Here is a 21,502-nt window from a genome sequence, read left to right as displayed (position 1 = left end):
CTCATTCTCAACTTTGCTTCCCCATTCTATTAATTTATCACAAACGTCATCATCGCGTTCGATAATTAATGTTTAATTAAACTTCGGATCGTCATTGTGGAGTGTGTCAAACTCCGACATCCGCTCCGTGGAGCTGTGACCGCGTGCGCGGTCACGTGGGCGAGCCGAGCGCGAACGACCGCGACCGAACTCCCACGAGCGACATCGCCGGCGTCGCCGGCTATTTAAGGGGCAGCCGGCGAGCCGCGCTCATTCCTTAGGTGGGACGGACACGTAGCGAGACATACGTGTGCGCATCGTTCACAGTATTCCCCTTCCGTATCCTGTTCGCGATCGAGCTGTGCGAACCGACGAGCGCGAGTCAAGTCGTTCTTCAAGTGGGTTCAGTGAGAGACACGAGGAAGACAGTGCTACGCGAGCGAAAACATGGCCGACAGTGGTATCAAGCGCAACATTCCCATCAAGCTCGGTGATTTTAGCGTAATCGACACCGAGTTCTCCAACATACGCGAGCGTTTCGACGCCGAGATGAAAAAGATGGAGGACGAGATGTCGCGGTTCCGCAGCGAGCTGATGAACCGCGAGAGCAACAACTTCTTCAAAAGCACCACCAGGTAAGAAAGAAGAATCGACACTTCTCTCGCGAGAACGCTCTATCTTTTTTTTTAAACGCGCCGAAAAATTTTCGTTCCGTCTCTCTCTCTCCTTTCCTCTCTTCTTCGCTGTTTTTCTACGATCAGATTCATAGACGCCTTACTTACGCAATTTCGACGATTCCCTTTGGTGTATCGATCACTGCCCGTTAATTTGGAGCAGCATCAAATATTTATTTACATTGACGTTGCCGGTATATTTACCGTGCGCGCTACTATCGACGTATCGTAACGCACGTGCGAGGCGATACATCGAGACGTCGAGGTCACTCGTTGGGAAATTATGATACGTGAACGGGTTTCTCGTGTCCGCCGCGCGTATGTCGCACATCGTCCTGGACAGAGATCGATGAAAAATCGACGCTCGCAAACGACTGAATAATGCGGAGTCGCAACATTGGAAGTATTGATCTTTCTGTACTTCAAAACAGATCTGTCGTAGCTGTGGCGTAAGAGAGGATCAGAGAGAGATTTCGGAAGCAGAACTTTGTTTCAGCACTCTTACGTTTGTGCTTTTTATTGTTTTCGCTCGAATGGTATTAATATGCGACAGGTTTTATATCCGCTTTACTCCCCGACATACTTTATACCAGGGACTCCATATTCTTCGATCGCGCGCGGGCGTGATGCATGTCTGGCATTGAAATTACTCGCGATCGAAGATCATCGGCACAATGATTATTAACAATCTCTCTTTGAAATTACGTATTCATGGTATCTCCTATAGCAATTTATTTCTTCTTACACAGTAAAGTTTATTTTCTTGCTGTGAAGATCAAGTATCTTCGATCGTATTTTATGTTACAAGTTCGGACTCGCTAATCGAATGATCAAAAGCAAGATTATTCATTTACTGATCGATCGTACGCGTTATCGCATTTAAGACAATGATTCAAGTCTGATTGATTTATAAAAAAAATATTTATTATACAAGAGAGTGTAAACGTATTATAGTATTTATTAATATTACATGTACACAAGTTGTTTAAAGATGATTTCATAAATATTCAAAAGTAAAAAAAGCTAATATATTTACAAAAAAATTGATATTGATTGCATTTATGATTTGTAACGTTAATAAGTTCCACGCAAAATAATTTATAGTGCAATATAATGTGCAATTAATTTACGTCGTCGTTGCTTTAACGAAAAATTACAATTTATCACTAGACCTTATCACCTAGGTATCCTAAAATAGCGATCAGAGATGGCAATAACTAGTTACCAATGTATCGAGTACCCAAATTTTCATCGTTATTTCGTTTCGAGATGCTACTGTTACTCGATACATTTGTAACGCGATACATTTTCAACAAGTAACGAAATTTATTTCGTTAGAAGGCGAGGTTCGGCGAGTGTCTTGACGGACAGATTCCACCACCACGACGATAGCTTGCCGGATCACTCCGGCATTTTTGCATCGATACATAGTGGTTTCGCGCATTTCAGGCATCGTACCTGCTATTTATAGAGATTCCGTCATTGCATTCGCAGACCAGAAGCCCCCATCGGCGTCTCGACCGCGCATTGCACACACGGGGGGAACGAGGCGAATAATCTCGGAGCGTGCGTATGTGAGTCGGAAATTTGCATACGCTCGAGCGTGGCCGGCCACGCGAAACTCCATCGCAGCAGCCGTTTGATTTTTTGCGATAATGATCTTCGCGCATGTCGCAAGTATTCGGCAATCGCAAGCAATCGTGTTACGCGATCCTTCGTAACGTCAACGGAACGTCAACGAACCGGTTCATTTTTCAAGAGCTCAACCCCATTCTCTCTCTCTCTCTTTCAGTAATAACATTATCGTTTCACGTATGTAACATTGATTTACGTACATTTCCCACAAATTACCAGTTTCGAATTCAGACATTAGATTTTATGTGAGGTAACAATTATTGCGTTGCACTGCGAGTAATTGCTGCGTGTGAAGATGCCATACAGGGATATTATAAATCCGGTATGCTTCAAAGGCATTCTTGTGGGAAACGTGCGATTCGCGTACGTGTCGCTCGCGAAATTATAAACGGCGTCTGTTACGCAATTACGTTGGATGCGTCTCGTTGAATACACAACGGACGCGTTCACTGCAGTTTCGGTAGCACGCTAATATGTGCACACGCTCGCACTTCCTGAATGCAACATTGTTACTGTTCAAACGGCTTAATTCGGAGAAGTGAAATGTAGAAACAAAAAGAGTTACATTGATAAACTTCCTTCTGTAATTTTTTCGAGTCATTAACCGAAAATAAAATCCTATAAATTTAGTTCTACTTTATCGTAAATTTTTATTTGTTTCAAAAGTTTTACTCACTTTTCAGAGAGATATCAGGCAATAATATCTACATCGTAGACAATAATTTCTGAACAAAGATAATGATTGCTTGCTTGATGAATAATTTCTTTCTAGTAAATGTAAGAAAATTTGACGCAAAAATCGAACCAAACTTTTGACTGACTCAATACATGTCTCTATCACATGAATATTGAAATGCATTAATATCGCCTTGTTGATATTTGTCGCGATTGTCACTTGCTTCGTATAGATGAGAAATGGACAGTTTATGATCGCAATCCAACGTTATATTACGTCAAAGTGCGACCTTGACACTGTGGCGTTGCACGATCACGAATGATCCCCCACTAAGGAGACACTAGTGGAATCAAGCACTAAATTGTGCCGTAGGAAAGGTGAGGAGAGAGCTTGCAGAAATCCTGTAAGCGATTTTACGCAGTAATTTTTGCGACACCAAGGCAATCGCGCCGCTACCGCGTCCGCGTTTGAGTTTTAAAGCTAAGGCGCGCGCCGCCGTGCGCAGTCTGGATTTGCTCTCCGCCGGCACGGATCGTCAATACGATCTACGATGATCCTGGACGAGGATCTCTATCCGCCCAGACATAAAACGGTGATCAAGTTTCGGTACGTTGCACCGCGTGAACTCACCCTCGATTGTACTCGCGTTGATGTCTGCTTGTCACTTTATACAATACAGGTTTAATTGCTCGTGCAATTTTCAAAAATAATTTTTATCATTAAATTAATTATCCCTGAATTTCCCTTGATTCAAATTTCCTGTTTCAAATCACCAATCTGCGAGATTCGATTTAATTACTCATAATTATCGCGCGTATAATCTTAGTCGTTATTCTTTAAAGGAATCACGTATCGCAATGTTTATGATAAGATTTAATTAAAAAATTCAATGTCATCACGAAATGTACGGCAAAATCTTGGAGAAGCGCGTATGTCGTCGTGACATAAGAGATTCTGCTTAACGCGTCTATAAATATGCATGGCGGCAAGCGGGTGCTCGATATCGATAGATCGCGCATTCTCGATGGATCGTACGTGGGAGGTGAGTATGGTCCATCACGAAGACCGAATAATCACGTGCTTCTGACGTAATGCTTGCGTTCAGGGACAGTTTACCGCAAATAGACAAGCAAATACATACGGCGCATCATGAGAGCGGCGAGTCTTCGACGCATTCGTGTCTTCATATGCAACGCCTATCCGTATAGAAAGATATACATATATAAAACTCAGCTCTTTACACACCTGTTTATATCCTTTCTTTCCTTCATTACTATTTCAACTTTAATTACTAAATTTAACTTCATTAGTAATTTATTATCCTGATTTTAAGACTGCGTATTATTTTAGGACATAAATGGGATAATGGAATTATAGAGTTTAGTTTTCTGTTGTTAAATGTGGAACACGAAATCACACACTTTCAAACACATTGATCGATAAATATTATCAAACTTACTAAAATAAGTTTAAAAAGAGAGAGACGGAGTTAAGTTTCTTTGAAAGTTTGATAGATTCGATATCGTGCAGGGTATGTGATGCTTTCAGGTAGACAGATAGACCTTCAGACAGCGCGAGTTCGGGGTTCAAACAACAACACAGGAAATTGCCTCTTACAGGCAGCTCGTTAGTTGACTTTGGCGAACTATGCTAAACTTGATGCCTAAACTTTGGCTGATAACTGACGTATCGTAGCTGATAGCCACGGCTTTTCGTGATCGAACACTCAAGCGGCGCGGTGCATGCATGCCGAAGGAAGATTCACTTTAACTCGCCCTCGCGCGCCACTTAACATACACATGCTTTCGCGTTTCCGAGTACAACGATGGTCTTTCCGTTTCACAATGTTCGCCAATTCATTGACTCCAAGTCTCGCGTCAGCATCGCGTAATAGCTAAATACAATTCTGTCGAGTCGATGCTGGCGGCATCGTGATTATCTTATTCGATACAATCGATCACCTAGATATGATTTGCGACGTGAACGACGGGAACGATTATTTCCCCGTCATTTGTCGAACAAATCGAAGAATGATAAATGACATCCGCCATTTGCTATGAATCGTTTATACGTTACAGTTATGACTCTATCATTAGGAACGTTTACATCTATCGCATTAATTTTCCAAAGATATCTACCACTTTGGTCAATAAGCGATCATTTCGACATCTTGGTTTTACAACATGATCAATAGTAATCATACATGTTCGTAACCGGATTAAACCTGTGAAATCTGCTACTGGCCGTTAATCAGCAGAACTCGCTGGATATTTCCTTATCTATTATAATTACATGTTCCGCTTATGTTACATTTTACCGTGCCAGATACGAGAGCAAAATATCTTTCGGCTAATAGATGATAATGTCTATTTGACATAGTAATTTATATTGGAGTATTAAATATAATAAAATATTAAATAGATATATATATTAGAATATTAAAACGTCAATTAAGTTTTACATATATCCAGACAATTTTTAAATATTTAGGTAATTCGAAGATTCTCTTATATTTTTTATACATTTTATAGATTAAGCTATGGAATGTTTGCAAAATCCAGTTGAACTTAAGGTTTTTAAATGAGTTTTATTTGCTAGACCAATTTTATACATACAACAATCAATAAAAGTAACGAGCTTCCCGTGTAGCTCGAGCAAATTGCAAAACGCGATAACTAAATTGGAAGTTACTGCTCTGTCGTGATCCGCATTTCGTTTGGCCTTTTCACTCCGACGAATCAGGTTTTGTAAGATCCTGTGCGCGCTATGGTTGACCTCTCTTGTTTTCACGAGACGGGATCTGACCTTTTTCTTGCCTGGCGTAATTGTTCTTGCCGTAAACCATACTCTGCCATTCTTTCTCACATAGCTTTCCTGCTGTTTTACTTTAACCCTTTCGCGTTTCCTGTTAGTGAACGTTTTGCGATGTTTAAATATTTGCAATTCATTGATTCGATCAAAATCTGGTAGAAGCACATGTTTCTGAAAGAAAGAAGCATAAATCACGTAATTGTATGATAGTTTTATCAAAAATTTGCGCGAAAGCTAATGGACATATATTTATCGCGCTGTTATCCAGTAGCAATTTCTTCTTCGTTTAGTAGCTACACGTACGAGGGAAATAAAATGCGGAAAACAGTCGTTACTGCCTTTAAACACGTTATGTCGCGTGACAGGATATAGTGACATTTCGTTCTCAGAATCGTTCCACTGTCGCAGAATTTATTCGACCATCGCGGAGCTTTATAAATGTCATATATTATATATGATATTACAATTTTCTTGAATTCTTAGTTATAAAAGTTGATTTCTACTTCTATGAGAAAACAATATTTTGTTAAGAAATTGTATTTACAAGATTAGATGCTTATTAAATTCTTATTAGATTCTTATTAGATGAATGTCAAAGGAAATCTCAGCAAAAATCTTTTACAAAAGTTTAGATACTGTGAGATACTGTGCAAATCATCTACCATAACAAATATTATAAAGTTTTTAATTTACATAATAAACAGTTACGTTTAAAAAGAACAATTTAGGGAAGCTACGTACTTTATTATTTAAATACTGATTACAAATGCTCGTAGTTTACGTAAGCGTATATAAATTTTTTTCGACGCTTATGTAAGTCCTGTGGAATTGTAAACGTAATTGAAAGATGACGTTATAGTGGAATTGTTTCATACCTAATTGTAAGCTGCAGCGAAAAAATTCCAAGGATGATGATCATATATCATACATATGTCTCTCGGCTTTAAGTCATACGCTAGATTTAGTTTAAAATCAACAATTATTGATTGTTGTCCTTTCTTGTTTCAAATTGGAATAATCCAATTATAAGAGTTCAAAAAATTAACGAATCTTATAAGACTTGCGACGTTCGATGTTGATCGTTGCACGATTGCAACAGCCACGACTACAACAATTCCGAGGAGAACAAACTAAAGCTAACACGGATAAACGTGACTTGAAAGATCACGCTTATCCTCGACTACAAAGTATGGTTGTAACGACATAATTACGTACTATTTTAGTATCCGTGACGGTGGGTCGACGACTTCTTCGAAGACGAGGCAAGACTTCCGGTTATTGGCATCGTGATATCTGTCGTGAGTTCGTGGCGACGTTATTTCGCGCATTGCTACCAATTCACAACCTGTATATCCTTATCTGCATGCAGATAAGCACGCTTACGATCGATCGATTGCGAGTCCCCACCGTTAAAACTGTTAACAAGTTTATCATCAATTATCAGTAGCAATTAGCATTGCAGTTCTTGTGGAAAAAGGTCACCTAGATAAATGCAGGTATCCCATTCGAGAAATCCGTTTCGCCGTGTGAAATATCTTTTTACGGCTTTAAGGATAATATAATTAGAATATGTCTGCATATATATCTGTCGAGTGCGCTTATTATTTTCTTGAGTTGTACAAATAATTTGTACATAGCTTTTATGATTGATTTGCTGCGTGTTGACGTGTGTCGATTGTTTTACTGCTTTTTATATATCAGTCTGATTTGAAGCAGATTTACCAGCATCCGAGGATAGTCTAGATTTGCGACATTACACTATATGTTCCAAGAGACATACGCAAAGTTTATTTATATTGATTAAGAAGTTGCAGCTTTATTCCTGATTTATTTTAATCTTTTTAATAATTTTACGATATAATAAATTACATGAGACATCATAAATATGAAGATATAATAAAAGGCAATAAATTTTGTAAGATTATTCTTTTGTAGCCCAATTTTTAGGATTTTTTAAAAAAGATTACTCGTTTTCATTTTTTAACTAGTTAAAATAAATCACGATGTTCTAAGCAAAAATACAATAAGGAAAGACATATAAAAAGTTCGATTGTATCTTGCTTAGAACGTTACACGCTCAATGTTTCTTGGTGCAAATAAACTTACCGCTCGCAAAGTCAATCATGCTTAATATTAATCTATATATACATAATGCATAACTTTTGATGTACAGTTTAAACTTTTATTTTTTCGTTTTAAAAATTGACATAAGCAATTCAACATCGATATCGGCGATTATAAAGGCACGATCGGTGGCTACTTTGAATAAGAGTTTCATCAATGATGTTTGAACAATATAAGTATTTGTTTTTAGAATTGAAGAAAAGCAAATCTGTCAATATATCAAAGTTGGTCGTTGATCAAAGTTGATCAATGGCAGAGATGGAATCATTGATTTAAAAGGCTGACATTCAATTAATAATATTGTATAAATGGAGTGAAGAAATTATTTGTTGTATTAGCAAAATTGGGAAACTTGAGAGAGATTCGATCAGTTGATAAATGATGATTATTCGTCGTTAATGAAACAGTTTGAAGAAACTAAAGTTAAGATCATGCGCGCGTAGAGACAGAGTTTGTAACACCAAGAAACATAGGAGCGATGATCGCGCGGATTAATGTTGAATCCGATCGACTCTGTAACCACATCAAAAGTTAACCGACAATAATAACAACCCCTCTTCCTGCGCTCAACTACCGTCTCGCCTACTGATTGGCTCTCTGCATTGGCACGTTGATGACTAACCGTGAAGTCGGCATCACTCGAGCACCAGTGAGCACCGTACGTCGACGACCTCGAAGACCGAAGGTTGGGACAAGACCGATCCTGCAGCACCGCCAAAACGTTCCGCGTTCGACTGCTTCAAAAGGTGACGCTATCGTAGAGAAAAGTGCAAGACTCGCAAAACAGAAAAGAGTACGAGAAAAGCGCGTCAAGCGATGTAAAAGCGATCAATCCATGTCGGAACATGTCACGAGGACATGTATTCTCTCCCTCGATTTACTTTTTGTAAAATTTGTCAGAGGATCAAGTAGACCCCTTGTTTTCAAATAATCCATAGAATTATAGAATAGTTCGCACCATAAATCCAAGCGGAGTGTTCGTCCTACACTGTTCGTATCTTGAGCCTGTCATGTCTTTAACCCTTTGTATGAACCGAAAGGACAGGAAGAATTTATAAATAATTGGGCACGAGAATACATTTAAATGATTTGGGTAATTAATAAGTTAGGTAAGAGAGAGGAAAAAACATTTTTATCCTGGTCATTATATGTTACAATATATACTCTTTATGTGTAATTATATTACGGAAAAAGGAATAAAATCTAAAATATTAAAATTAAAAATAAAAATTTAATTTCTCTCTCTTGCGCAACATATTGTTCACGATAATTAATCCTTAATTGTCTATGAAATTTCCCCATTCGTTAAATTAATAAGCTAGCGTATAAAAATGTATGGAAGAAATTGTGATAACAAAATTGCTAAACGTAAGCGATTAAATAACATTAGCATAGCATTACATCATTTGTTCTCTACGAAGGGTTAACGCGGTTGTAATCGCGCTCGAGTGAGTGCAACGAACGGACGAATATCTGCACGTTGACTCCCGCACTCGGGAAGCACCACGATCGTTGCCCTTTGACACAATTCATACCTCATATACCTCACGATTCCGCATAGGCCGTAGTGTTCCTCGTAGTTGTCAGGTTCGAGTAACGCCTCAAGTTAACGCTGAAAAGGTCAAGGCGAGCATTTGAATCGCTAACTTCAATCGCAATCCTACCTTCTTACTAAAACTCTTGCAAAATAAAACTACGCATTTTTGCTTCATAAAGCATAGAACAGCAGTTGCTACATTGCATTAAGTTATTTGCATATTTAGGTGCCGCACTTTTCAGCGTTAACGCCATTAGATTGCACGATTTTGAGTGAATGTCAGTCTCTGCGTGTATATGTTTCACTTGTCCGCCGCACTGTCACAGTAAGTACGGCTTCAGATGATTGCACCTATTGTAGTACAGCCACAACAAGTTTCTCATTAGTATTGCGTCACGGAACCAACGTCGTTCTCATCATCGTTATCAATGTCTCGACGTCTCATCAGTTCATCTCAACTGTTCACAGTCACGATGCGATAATCGAAATTTCCTGCTTTACATTACAGTACCACCACGCAACAGAGCACCCAAAACAGCAGCTCCTTGAGTCCTCAGCATGATCATGCCTGGCTGGATGGCCTCAACAGCCCCCTCATCCAGGATGAGGGTGACAACAAGATGCTGAAGCTGCGCTTCGATGTTTCGCAGTACACGCCCGAGGAAATCGTTGTCAAGACTGTGGATAATAAGTTACTGGTAAGTGGAGTTACGCAGTTAATTTGTTAAACCTGTTAAGTTCAAATTCTGTAGTCTAGTCAGGGCAAAGTGATTCAACTGTGTTTATTTCGAGCTATACCAGTTGATTAGGATTCTATACAGAAACTTGGTCCAGTATTAGAAATGTGATTAGTTTATTAAAAAATGATAAAATTTTTTTCTAGATTCGTTTTTCTGACCAAAACGATCTATCTTTAGATGTTTTTCGGGTTGAAATTATTTCGTTTAGACGGGAGGGTCACTGGGTGTTCAAGTCTCTCAATTTATTATCGCAAAACTCTTCTCGGTTCATCTGGCGAACGCAGAAAACGCGTTCCCGTGGCAATCCAAAATTATTATACGCGGCTTGACTCATCGCGCGCGATACACGCCGCGGGAATGGTCGCTTGCACAACTTGGCAAGATGCAAATCGGGCGCGAGTTTTTGCGCAATTGGCGAGACTGGCACAAAGTTGTCCGGCCGTGCATAATACGCCGTCACACAGCGTCGAAGTTAATTACGCGAACCAATATTGCGCACATCGTAGTTTCTTGTAATTTCCAAGTCTACGCTCACGGATAGAAGAACAGTCGTTCATCTACAGTCGATTACAGTTCAATTACCGATTTCCCTATATTTCATGATTCTAAGTTAACAGTTTAATTCCCATATTACGCTAAACGGAAAACTCAAGCGAACTCATCAGTTAAGTATGAGGAAATTGCGTTTCCTCTCTCCGAAAAATTTGCATTTATAGTCGGTGGAAGAGACAGGAAGTAATCATTGTAGAAATGCAAAGTACTTTTACTCAGTACTTGTGAATCTCCACAATGCAAAACATTGTAATTGCTTGCATTACGTCATTTCCCGCCGGGAAGCCGACTTCATCGAAGTGAAGCGACCGAATGCGCGTGCGGTAAAGAGTCATGCTATTGGCGATCAGTTTTCTATCTTTCATCTTTATCAAATTGCAGTATTATTTTATAAAACAACCAGTTTATATAAACATGCGAAGATTACAATTTTACGCAGAAAATTGGAGCCAGAATTCCTCGGGAAGAGATTTCCATGCGCGACTTCGAGCTCCTAACACTCTCGCGAGGCGACCTGGACAGAAATAACCGGCGCCGAAAATAAATTCACGCCGGTCGTCATACCGCGCGGGCTGGAATAATGTTCGACCATTGTGAACGAACTCGAAATGCGGGGGACAACGATGATTATGGATTACACAAGAGATCTTTTCACGTAACTGCGCGGCAATGAACGTGAATAATATAATTCGAGATATATTAGGAGTGTGATTTAGTTTTGAGGGTTTTGCAACAGATGGCTGTAGTGTCAGTTTGTTCCAATAGCTGTTTCCGATAACTGTTGTTTCTTACAGTCTTGACATTATCCATGACATTTAGTAGCATTATAGCAATAGATGCAATAACAGTCGTGTTTATATCATCGTAAAAATTGAACTTCCGAAAGAGCATTTTCGACATGCGTTGCTTTTGTTTTTTAATCAAAAGAAAACTGCGGCTGAGGGTTATAGAATTCTTGTGGAAACTTATGGTGATTCTGCCCCATCAATTAAGACGTGTGAATACTGGTTTAGACGCTTTAAAAGTGGTCATACTGATGTGAAGGACAAAGAACGCTCGGGACAACCAAGAAAGCTTGAAAATGCAGATTTGCAAGCATTATTGGACGAAAATCCAACACAATCCACTTCAGAACTTGCCAGAGCATTAAATGTTGATCGTACAACAGTTACGAAACATTTACATGAAATGGGAAAAATTCAGAAAGAAGGGAAATGGGTTCGACATGAATTATCGGAAAGTGCCATTGCGAACCGGTTGAACATTTGCATTTCGTTGATCGCCAGGCAAAAAAAGAAGAGTCTTTTGTCTCGGATTGTTACTGGGGATGAAAAGTGGATCTATTTTGATAATCCGAAACGCAGAAAATCATGGGTGGATCCAGGCGAACCATCAACATCCACTCCGAGACGCAATATTCACGGTTGAAAAGTAATGCTCTGTATTTGGTGGGATAGTGTACTATGAGCTGTTAAATCCGCATGAGACTGTCACGGCTGATCGTTATCGACACCAATTGTACAAGTTGAAGCAAGCATTGGACCAAAAACGACCACAATTGCGAGTAAACGACGGAAAGTGATTCTTCTTCGTGACAACGCTCGACCTGACGTTGCGTTATCAGTGAAAGAAACACTATTAGAGCTTGAATGGCAAGTCTTACCGCACCCCGCGTATTCTCCGGACATTGCTCCATGCGATTATTATTTGTTCCGGTCGATGCAACACGCTTTAGAGGATACACACTTTCATAATTTCGAAGAAGTGCGAAAATTCGTCGACGAATGGATCAACTGAAAAGAAGAGTGATTTTATCGTGGTGGAATCCATCTCTTGCCAGAAAGATGGGAAAAAGTTATAGAAAACGAAGGAAAATAGTTTGATTAAGGTATTCATTCATTATCATATTTAAATACATGCGTTTTTGAGCAAAAAAAACCCTCAAAACTAAATCACACCCCTAATACAATGAAAGGGCTAAATTTACAACTGGTTTAATAATAGCGAGGAAATCATTAATTTTAGGAATTCATGTGCATACTCTAAATAAGAACGATTACGGTTTACACAGCGGGGAAGTAGTAATCATAATTATGCCTGAGGAACCATAATTATTGCTCGTCGATAAATAATAAATTTACTCTTTTTGTGATATGAGATACGAGATATGATAGAACGATGAAGATAGTCACAGAGATGCGTACTTATTTCAATAAGAGGAGTAATGGAGTGGAAAGAGCGGGTATATATTCTCTCTCTCTCTCTCTCTCCCTCGAAGATGGATATTGCAAAAATTTCTCTACCGTTATGCGTGCTCAAATGGTGAGGTCATTGTACTGTCGTACTCTTATTCATCGCGATGAAAGGAAGATCATAATGATGAAGGATCGTCGGAATCGGAACAAGGCACAGCATTATGCTAATGATTTATTCGATAAATGGCCAGCGTATCGAATACATCGTTGTAATTTCACGGATTCTTAAAAATCATGACTGACGAAGCGGGAATATCTCGCATGGGATGTTTCAGAGAAATCGTGCTCTTCCTCTTGATAACACTCCAGGCAACAGTTAGATGGATCTTGATTTTTCTATAGAGAAGATCTTATTGTTGAATATTTACTATCGAATTTTTATTGCGATACTTCAATAGTGAACTATTATTTTCCTTAACTTCAACTTCAAGTGATTTACAGCATTTCGGCTGGAACAACGCGACTGTCAAAACATCCCACATGGCTGCAAGATTGTCCGTCAACTTGAAGTGGTGCGTTCTCATTCTTCGTAACTGACTCGTTCCCATTTGCATTCGTAGGTTACCTTATCTTGCTCGAACAAGGTCGACGAGATATCAGGGCGTATAAAATTCTTTATCTATTTTTCTGTTATGTTACGTTGTCATGTAGTTGTCATGGTTGATCCCGCAGCTCCGTCGCGTAACCCAATTTTTCGATCTCTCTTCTCCGCGTACGTAGGTAGGCACATGCCCGCCGACATCGCCAGAAAAACATCGATCGTGTATCTTCGCCGCGGTGGTCCTTCTTCGTGAAATAATTTCGAGGGAACGGGAACAGTCTACCATAAACGGATTCGCTGTCGGACACGGCTTAACAGCGCAAAGAATACGAAACTGTCTGTCGCGTATCGTGGTCAGGGTCTGGCGAATCCAGGTCGACCATGCACCGTGGACGGACCTTAAAGGGCTCGACCAAGGACGACGCTTCGAAGGACGAACGCGGCGGACCTGGGCCGGGAATGGGATGTGTTACGGGAGTAGTGTCTCGCGAGTTTACGGTCGATTGACGTCATCGCAGAAGCAACGAGACGGCGAAGAGGTCCTCTTCTGCGTTTCCTTTTTCGTCTGCCTTACCACGTAATACGCGATTCGTGCCAAGTTGAATGTTCCCTGATGGAAATTTAATGAGCGGCTGAATCTTATGTGCTTAACATCAGCGATCGAGAGCCGCGACATATGACAATGTCAGCATCAAGTTTCAATTGAAGAAGGCACCCTTTCAAATTTGTCAAAGCATTCAACAATCAACATCCGCAATCAACGGAACACCCTATCGCATATCTGTCGAGTTTTTCTTGTCCCGGATGTGATAATCTCTTCCACGACGGAACATTCCATTAGAACGTTGCGCAGGCTCATCTCGAATTACATGGGCGTTTTAATCAACTTTGAAAAGCTCCCGAGACTACTTTACAACCATTCGCGTGAATACAGAGGTGGAAGTGAGAACATCAAAATTCATAGTTATATTTAGTTTGTGAGTCAGAGCTGCTGCTAGCTTACGTTATTTTCGGGAATCGCGGTTCCGAATTTCGAATCACAACTATCACAGAATATCACAGATGATTTTATTTTACCATTAAATGTTTGCTGCCACATACTAGCGAGCATAATTGAAATAATCGTCTTAATTACATATATAAAGCTACTATACTTAAATTAATTATTTTTGTATTTAATTATTGTACTTAATTACTAATTACTGTACAGAGTATATAAATATACTACACATAAAGATATAGAGCGGGGGAGGGAAGAAAATTATATTCTTAGTAATAGATTCGAAGACACTTAAATTTCCGGATGTCAATACGATATTGATAGCTATGATCACTATGATATCATCGTGCACATCGTAACCCAGATCTCGTTCCCGAATTCGTCGCGCAAATTGGGGGTGTGGCAAAGTTTGGCAAATCGTTCGCGCCAATGACTAGCGGTTACAGCTGGTAGGATTGCGTAATGCTCGGCTGTCGTAAGACGATATCCGTCGCGAAAACTTAGATCCTACGAAGAGTTTTGGGTTACCGTAGTTCGTTCGTTCTTGGCGTTTCTTTCTTTTTCGTCTTTCTCTCGGCTGTTCTTCTTTCTTTCTCTCTCTCCTCGTGAGAGGTCTCGTGAGAGGTTTAGGATTACCCACGCACGCTTTGCTCCGTATGGTTTTTGTCTTTTTGGGTCGGCACGATCGATATCCCGAGAAACTTGGCAACAAGAGAGTCACGCTGGCGGATAACCGTCGCCACGGCGAAGTCCATTTCGCGGTTTGCTTGGAAAAGAAATCCTGCCACGGTATCAATTATATTACCGTAATTTATATCTATTGAAGATACATTGATAGGCGATCAATTAGAGATTGCTCTTTCTTATCTCGTGTCGCGAAAAGAAAATCTCAAACGTCAGAAATGTTGAAATGTTTTATTTGTTATTTATGATACAAATTTTTAATTTGTCCGATCAAATTTAATCTTCTCTCACATTGCTGCTGTTTAATTAAAATGTAGACAAAACAGAACAATATTCGATAATTATGAATGCTGCTCGTTATAAATTGATTCAGAAAGTTCGTTGTAAGAATTAAAAGAAAGAGTTAAGATTTAAGTAATATTATAAGAAATAATTATCGGATAATTTAACGAATCAAGCGCGTCAACTGATTTCGTTATTCCGATTACTCTTCCAGTCGTTTATTATAATATCGAAGTGACCCGGAAACGGTGCCAAAAAATTCATACTTGAAACTGATGCAAGGCAGCACGGTGTAGCGTCTTGAAATCGAATACAAAGTCACAGGTTTCATGGACGGTAAACAAAGAGCAGAAACCTTAAGAACGTACACGAGTCGCGGTTTAAGCATCGCAGGAGTCAGTCCAATTTTTCACATGACCCAAGGTTAAGGCCGACTTGTTCGTTCGTTGGCACATGTCGCGAGTAAGCGACAGACAGGATTTGCAAACTGCAGTCGGTTCTCGTGGCAAAACGTGAGCAACGGTGGAAAACGCCTGGCAAAGCGAACCGAAGCGAATCGGACGCGCGAGCGGGTGTAACTCATTAGCGGCTTTTACGTAATGCAATTAGCACGGCAGAAGCCTCGCCTACCGTACTACGCGACTTTACCTTTGATGTGTGTTTGCCGCTCTAATGGGCGCGGCCCCGTGCATATCCTGCACCTGCATTTTTTTCGCGCGACAAAGCCGCCGGGACACGCTCCGAGAATCATCCTATCATCGTCATCGACGGCTGAGGGCAAATGACGGCTGAGCAATCTTATGAGCTGATCGTGATGGACGCAGTCAGGTTCAGCGGACCTTTCGATTTATTGTATTGCGTTGTAACATGTATTCGTTATTAAAAACACTTAAAAACGGAACGAATATATGTTACAACTGAATATAATATCATTTCTGATATTAGGTCATTAACTATTAATAATTATTATTAACCAAGTAATCCGAATCGCGTCTAGATGGTGATGAAACTAAACACGTACTTATGACAGCATATCTTGTCGTGTATTAATTTTATAGATGGATAGGCAACCTTTAGAAAAAACGAGAAATCTTCTAAAACATCGCTACATTGAATTGTATGCAATTTCGTCTAGACGCGATTACTTAGTTAATGAGCTAATATTATTCTAATTAAAGGCTTTGTTGTAACATTAAAGAAAGATGAACGAGTAAAATCTTTGTTAGTTGACGCAGTTATAAAAGCGTACTTCTACGACTTATCGTATGTGAAATATATTATAACATCAAACATTTTGATCCTGTTTTGGATCCTCTTCAGAGGACTAAAAATAATGTCTGTGTTTTACATCTTTTACATTTATGATGTTCTTTAAAACGTTCGATAGAAATAGCGATTCGATCATTCAATTTGTCTAATTTTTCAATTTGCACTATGGCTCGACAAGAATATTTCCCGCGCCTGTTGCAAAGTGTAGTCCTACTTTTGTTATTTGATCATGTGAGTCAACATACACTGCGTACTCGCCACCGATCTTCAAGGCGAGTCGCTTCAAGACGGTCATACGAACTCCGCGATTTCTAAATACGTCGCTGATCGAACTCGTCATTAACATGATGTAACAGCTTCGTAATAACACCCGTTCACACAAAACTACGATGACGATGTTGTATGTTCGAGTAACGCGCAATATTTGTATGTTTTCAAGCAGCGGCGCGCTTCTGAAGTGCTTAAGAATTTATACGTTGATCTTGAAAGCAGTTTCTAACAGAGATTTCGTTTTAGCGGCACCGATCAAAGTCATCTAAATTATTCAAGGAAATTCAAGGCAAATGCAATTTCATGTAACAGCGAATAGAAAAAAAATTAGAATATGAAGGCGAGAAGTGATAAAGAAGAGCGGTAAATATACGTTTCTATCAAATAGGAAAATCGATCCATTCCTCATACATATTTCATTGGAGCGTATTTTTTCGTCGATAGGATCTAGGTGAACTGTTTCGAAGAACGAATCGTAACGAGCACGATGCGTCACGCGAGCGGGTTACGTTTGAAGAATTCCGGACGCAAAGTACTATAAAGTCTGCGCGCACACGTGGACGATCGTTTTGCGATAAAATGCAAATTCTCATCGATCGTGTTGAGTCAACGCGTCTCGCTAGAACCTTGCTGCAAAGGGCACAGAGTTTAAAACAGATATTCTGCAAAACTAGCCGTATGGAATATTTTTCGAGATGTCTTCACTCGCAAACTTTTAGATATTTGATCTATTGATCTTGCCAGGCTCTATGATAAGGGCGAGTAGGAAGTACACATCGTACCTGAGGTCCAAAAGGGAAAGGTTCTAAAATATTAATTGTAACTTATATTACACATTGTTGCAGCCGTTCATGGCTTATCAATAGAACTTTTGATCTGATGAGGATAACTATGATCGCCAGCTTGGCTATTCAACAGAACGACTAATGCAGAAGGGAAGGGCACCCGAAAAAACTTTGTACTCCCCGATAAAATTCCTCTCAGAGGACCGAGATTTCGTACGAAAAATGAAGCTTGTACGATACGAATAGAAAGAATGATCAGCAGAGAAGCAAGCACCTTTAAGATATCGATTCGCGTCGACGTACTGTAGAAGGTAGAAGCGATAGCGGTGCGACCCGCCATCTTTCCCATCGTCCTTCGTCCTGCTGCGTTTCGATACTTTTATTATTTCCATGATTCTCATAAAACGCAGGCGCCCCGATTATACCGTCGCTTATAGCCTACTTCGACGACGAGGAACGCGTTTCTTTACGACAGAGTATAATCTCATTTCTCATTTTATCTTTCTTGATAGGTTTCCGTGAAAACGGATTAAAACACTATGTTATTATTCATAACTATGTTATTATTAATGTAATCGAAGTAAGAGGAAGGAATCTAAGTGAGAGAAAACATTTTCATAAAACTAACAGTTATATATGTAATAGTAAATTATTCCCAAATCTATTCTTATAATTTCATTTTAACTATTACCTTAGTTAAGTGTACTTATTAAACAAATTTAGTTTTTACGAATTAAGTATTTTTCATTATAAATCTACGTCGAAATTCCAGTACTAGGAGCATCTATATATAATAAGTTTCAGAAAATTGAGAAAAATAGTTACGTAACGCATTAGTGGGGATGCGCATTTCTCATTAAAATACGTGTTCTTTGCAAAGACGTAATCGATATTGTGCTTGTAACGTAATATGTGTGCGTTATACGTGCGCGGAAAAGTGGAATCGATGTCTGACACGTTACACTAACTCGCACGAAGGAGATGAAACCTACGCATGGTCAAACGAACAGGCATGACTCACGGGTCGCCCGCATGAGTAATACGGTCACTATTACGGGTACCCCTCTTGTTGCCCTATTTTCAGATCGTCCGGAGAAATTGCCTGTAAAAACATCACGCGGGACTCTCTCAAATGCATAACGTTTTCCAGTTATTGCACACGGGAATTTTGTTGACGATGGTTTTCGTCGCTCCCGCGCGCAAGCGTTTTATAATAAATGTTTCATAATATGTGATTCTTGAAGAAAAGACGATATAGAGGATCATTTGCTTCGACGGAGCACTTGTGATGATAAAGCAATCGTGACACGCTTTGTTATCCGGTGCACGCGAGGTGAATGTTAATGAGAATATATAAACCCACGTTACTAGTTATGTGCATACACAGACATGAATGAACTGTGGACGAAATATTGATGTCCACTAATGATATGAAAGTAATAATATACATATATAAAACAACTATACTATAGAATTATAATAGGATAAGTCAGGGATAGATGGCCATAGTGATTTTGATTGTCGAAAATATACCCTGTTGTTCAATTTAAAAAATCTTTAATAAAATAAGTTAGTATTATTTTAATGTTTTTTTTTCATAAAGCATTATTTTTACAATTATATATTCTTCACAAAAATATTTTTAGAAACGCAAGGACCTTGGTCATCTCTCCCACATATCCAGAAGATACATAGAGTACAAAGTTACTTTAGTCTTAAAATTAATATAAAAGTAAACAAAAGAGAGGGAAGATATAAGATTCTAGATTAAAATTAGGCCTGAATACACTTTCTCTCATCTTTCACATACTACTCGCTTTAGATATGTATCTGGTCGGCATCTACAAAGAAGAAAATTTTGTAGGAAAATATAATAATAATGATAATAATTCCATGAGTGACTAACTATTCCGAAACTGCTGTAGTCATCTCTTCTGTTTATTCGAGAGAGATGACCATAGCACCTCATAAAACATGGCAGGCACGAATGGAAACTGTACAACATCAGCTATACGCGGAAACTTCTAAATAAACCTAAAATCTTGGTTTCTGTCAGTCCAAGCCAAATATTTGATACTTATACGGAAATAGTAACATACGAAAAAATTTTCAGCAGGCAATAAAGTTCAAAATGGAAATATTTTCACAATTATGCTTTTCTGCAAAATGTTAAACTTTTTGTTGCAAACACAATTAAAGCTCACTACAAACTGAGTGATGACATAGCCAGTAATATGCGACCAGTAGCGAAATTAGAGCGATTGATCATCTATCCCGGAATTACTTATTATAATTTGGTCACTGGCCATGTAATGTATTTTTGTTTCAAGGTGATAGAAGCCGCGTTATTACAATTAAAGGTTGTTAACTTGGGAGGAAAGAAATGAAGGCGAGATGGCAGAAATTATAATATTTTAATTATTTAAATCAAATCTTTATATTAAAACCGCAATGATTAAAAAAGATAGAGAATTGTTAAGCTCGGGTTATTTCATTGAAGATGTTTGGCATTAACTGGATCAAAACTTACGTTACGTAACACGTATCATTATGTGTATTGTTGCATTCATTATCTATTAAATCGGATTAAGATCATTAGGATGAGGAACAATCGCTAAGTTCAATGTATTATGCAACGATTGTTTGATTAACACTATGAAATTTTGTTTGTCCAGGTCCACGCCAAGCATGAAGAGAAGACGGAAAGCAAATCGGTATACAGGGAATACAATCGGGAATTCCTGTTGCCGAAGGGAACCAACCCGGAGAGCATTAAATCGTCCTTGAGTAAGGATGGCGTACTCACCGTGGAGGCACCCTTACCAGCGATTGGCTCAGGCGAGAAATTAATCCCGATCGCGCATCAGTAAATTTGCGAGACGAATCGCGAGAAAATCGATTTCCTTCTTTTTATCCTGCTCCAACCATCGTGCGACTTATTCCCCAAATTTCCATTGGAATTCCCTTTCCTTTCCGCATCCTTTTTCCGCGCATCCATTATAACAATCCCTCTCGATATAAATCGATTTATCTGCGCGAGAAAGTGACCAATTTTAACTGAATAGCGAAAACAGCGATCGCACTAAAGGTCGCGTATCGACTCACATTAACTAAAAGGGAAAGTCAAAACGTAAATCAATGTCAAAGTGCTATAAAAAAGCAAAAATTCAAACATATTTGATAAGGTGTTTTTCTTTTTCATACGAGCGGCTTTATTCCTTTGATACAACAAAGTATTTCAGATTTCCTTGTAGAGAATACCGTAACTTTTTTCAAAAACATGCATTGCCTTGTGAAAAAATGTATTTCTAGTTAGATGTTTTCCGAAAAGCTGTGAAAACTGTACCGCTTATACAAATATACATATATACCTGTGCACCGTGTATCAACGAGTCGAAGCCATTACAAAACGATGGGAAAACATTTGTAATGGTCAACTTATGTATGTGTTAGTTTAGGTGTACGTTAAAAGACTATAACACAATGCTTAGTATATACGAGCATTATTATTACGATATTATTTATGAATATTTTAATATTTTCGAAATGCGCATAAAATGTTTAAAGGTAATGCGAATGCAAGTTTAAATAAAAACGATAATAAATTTCTATCGCATTCTCTTTTTTGTTGAGAAACGTATGAAGAAATTGTGTACCCTTCCTTAAGTCTGGTTGAGTAACGTATAAT

At 39.0% G+C, this 21,502-nt stretch overlaps 1 protein-coding gene across 3 annotated transcripts; it reads left to right on the top strand.

Moving 5' to 3' along the window:
- Window positions 1-230: 230 nt before the first annotated feature.
- Window positions 231-21,188, top strand: LOC105277791 (alpha-crystallin A chain). Of its 3 annotated transcripts, XM_026968305.1 has the most exons (6): window positions 231-614; window positions 1,058-1,070; window positions 3,470-3,570; window positions 8,529-8,645; window positions 9,945-10,134; window positions 20,490-21,188. In XM_026968305.1, exons 1-6 carry the CDS (start codon window positions 427-429, stop codon window positions 20,682-20,684), a joined length of 804 nt encoding a protein of 267 aa, XP_026824106.1. In that variant the 5' UTR covers window positions 231-426; the 3' UTR covers window positions 20,685-21,188. The 3 variants fall into 3 exon arrangements, with proteins under 3 accessions (XP_026824106.1, XP_011334713.1, XP_011334714.1); XM_011336411.3 differs by lacking the exons at window positions 1,058-1,070; window positions 3,470-3,570 and having other exon boundaries at window positions 427-614; XM_011336412.3 differs by lacking the exons at window positions 1,058-1,070; window positions 3,470-3,570; window positions 8,529-8,645 and having other exon boundaries at window positions 427-614; window positions 20,490-20,684.
- Window positions 21,189-21,502: the final 314 nt, after the last annotated feature.

The sequence above is a fragment of the Ooceraea biroi genome, chromosome 1 (genome assembly GCF_003672135.1).
Source record: "Ooceraea biroi isolate clonal line C1 chromosome 1, Obir_v5.4, whole genome shotgun sequence".
NCBI classification, from domain to species: Eukaryota; Metazoa; Arthropoda; class Insecta; order Hymenoptera; family Formicidae; genus Ooceraea; species Ooceraea biroi.
The sequence above is the reverse complement of the archived record's forward strand: the minus strand, read 5'-3'. Positions and strand labels throughout refer to the sequence as shown.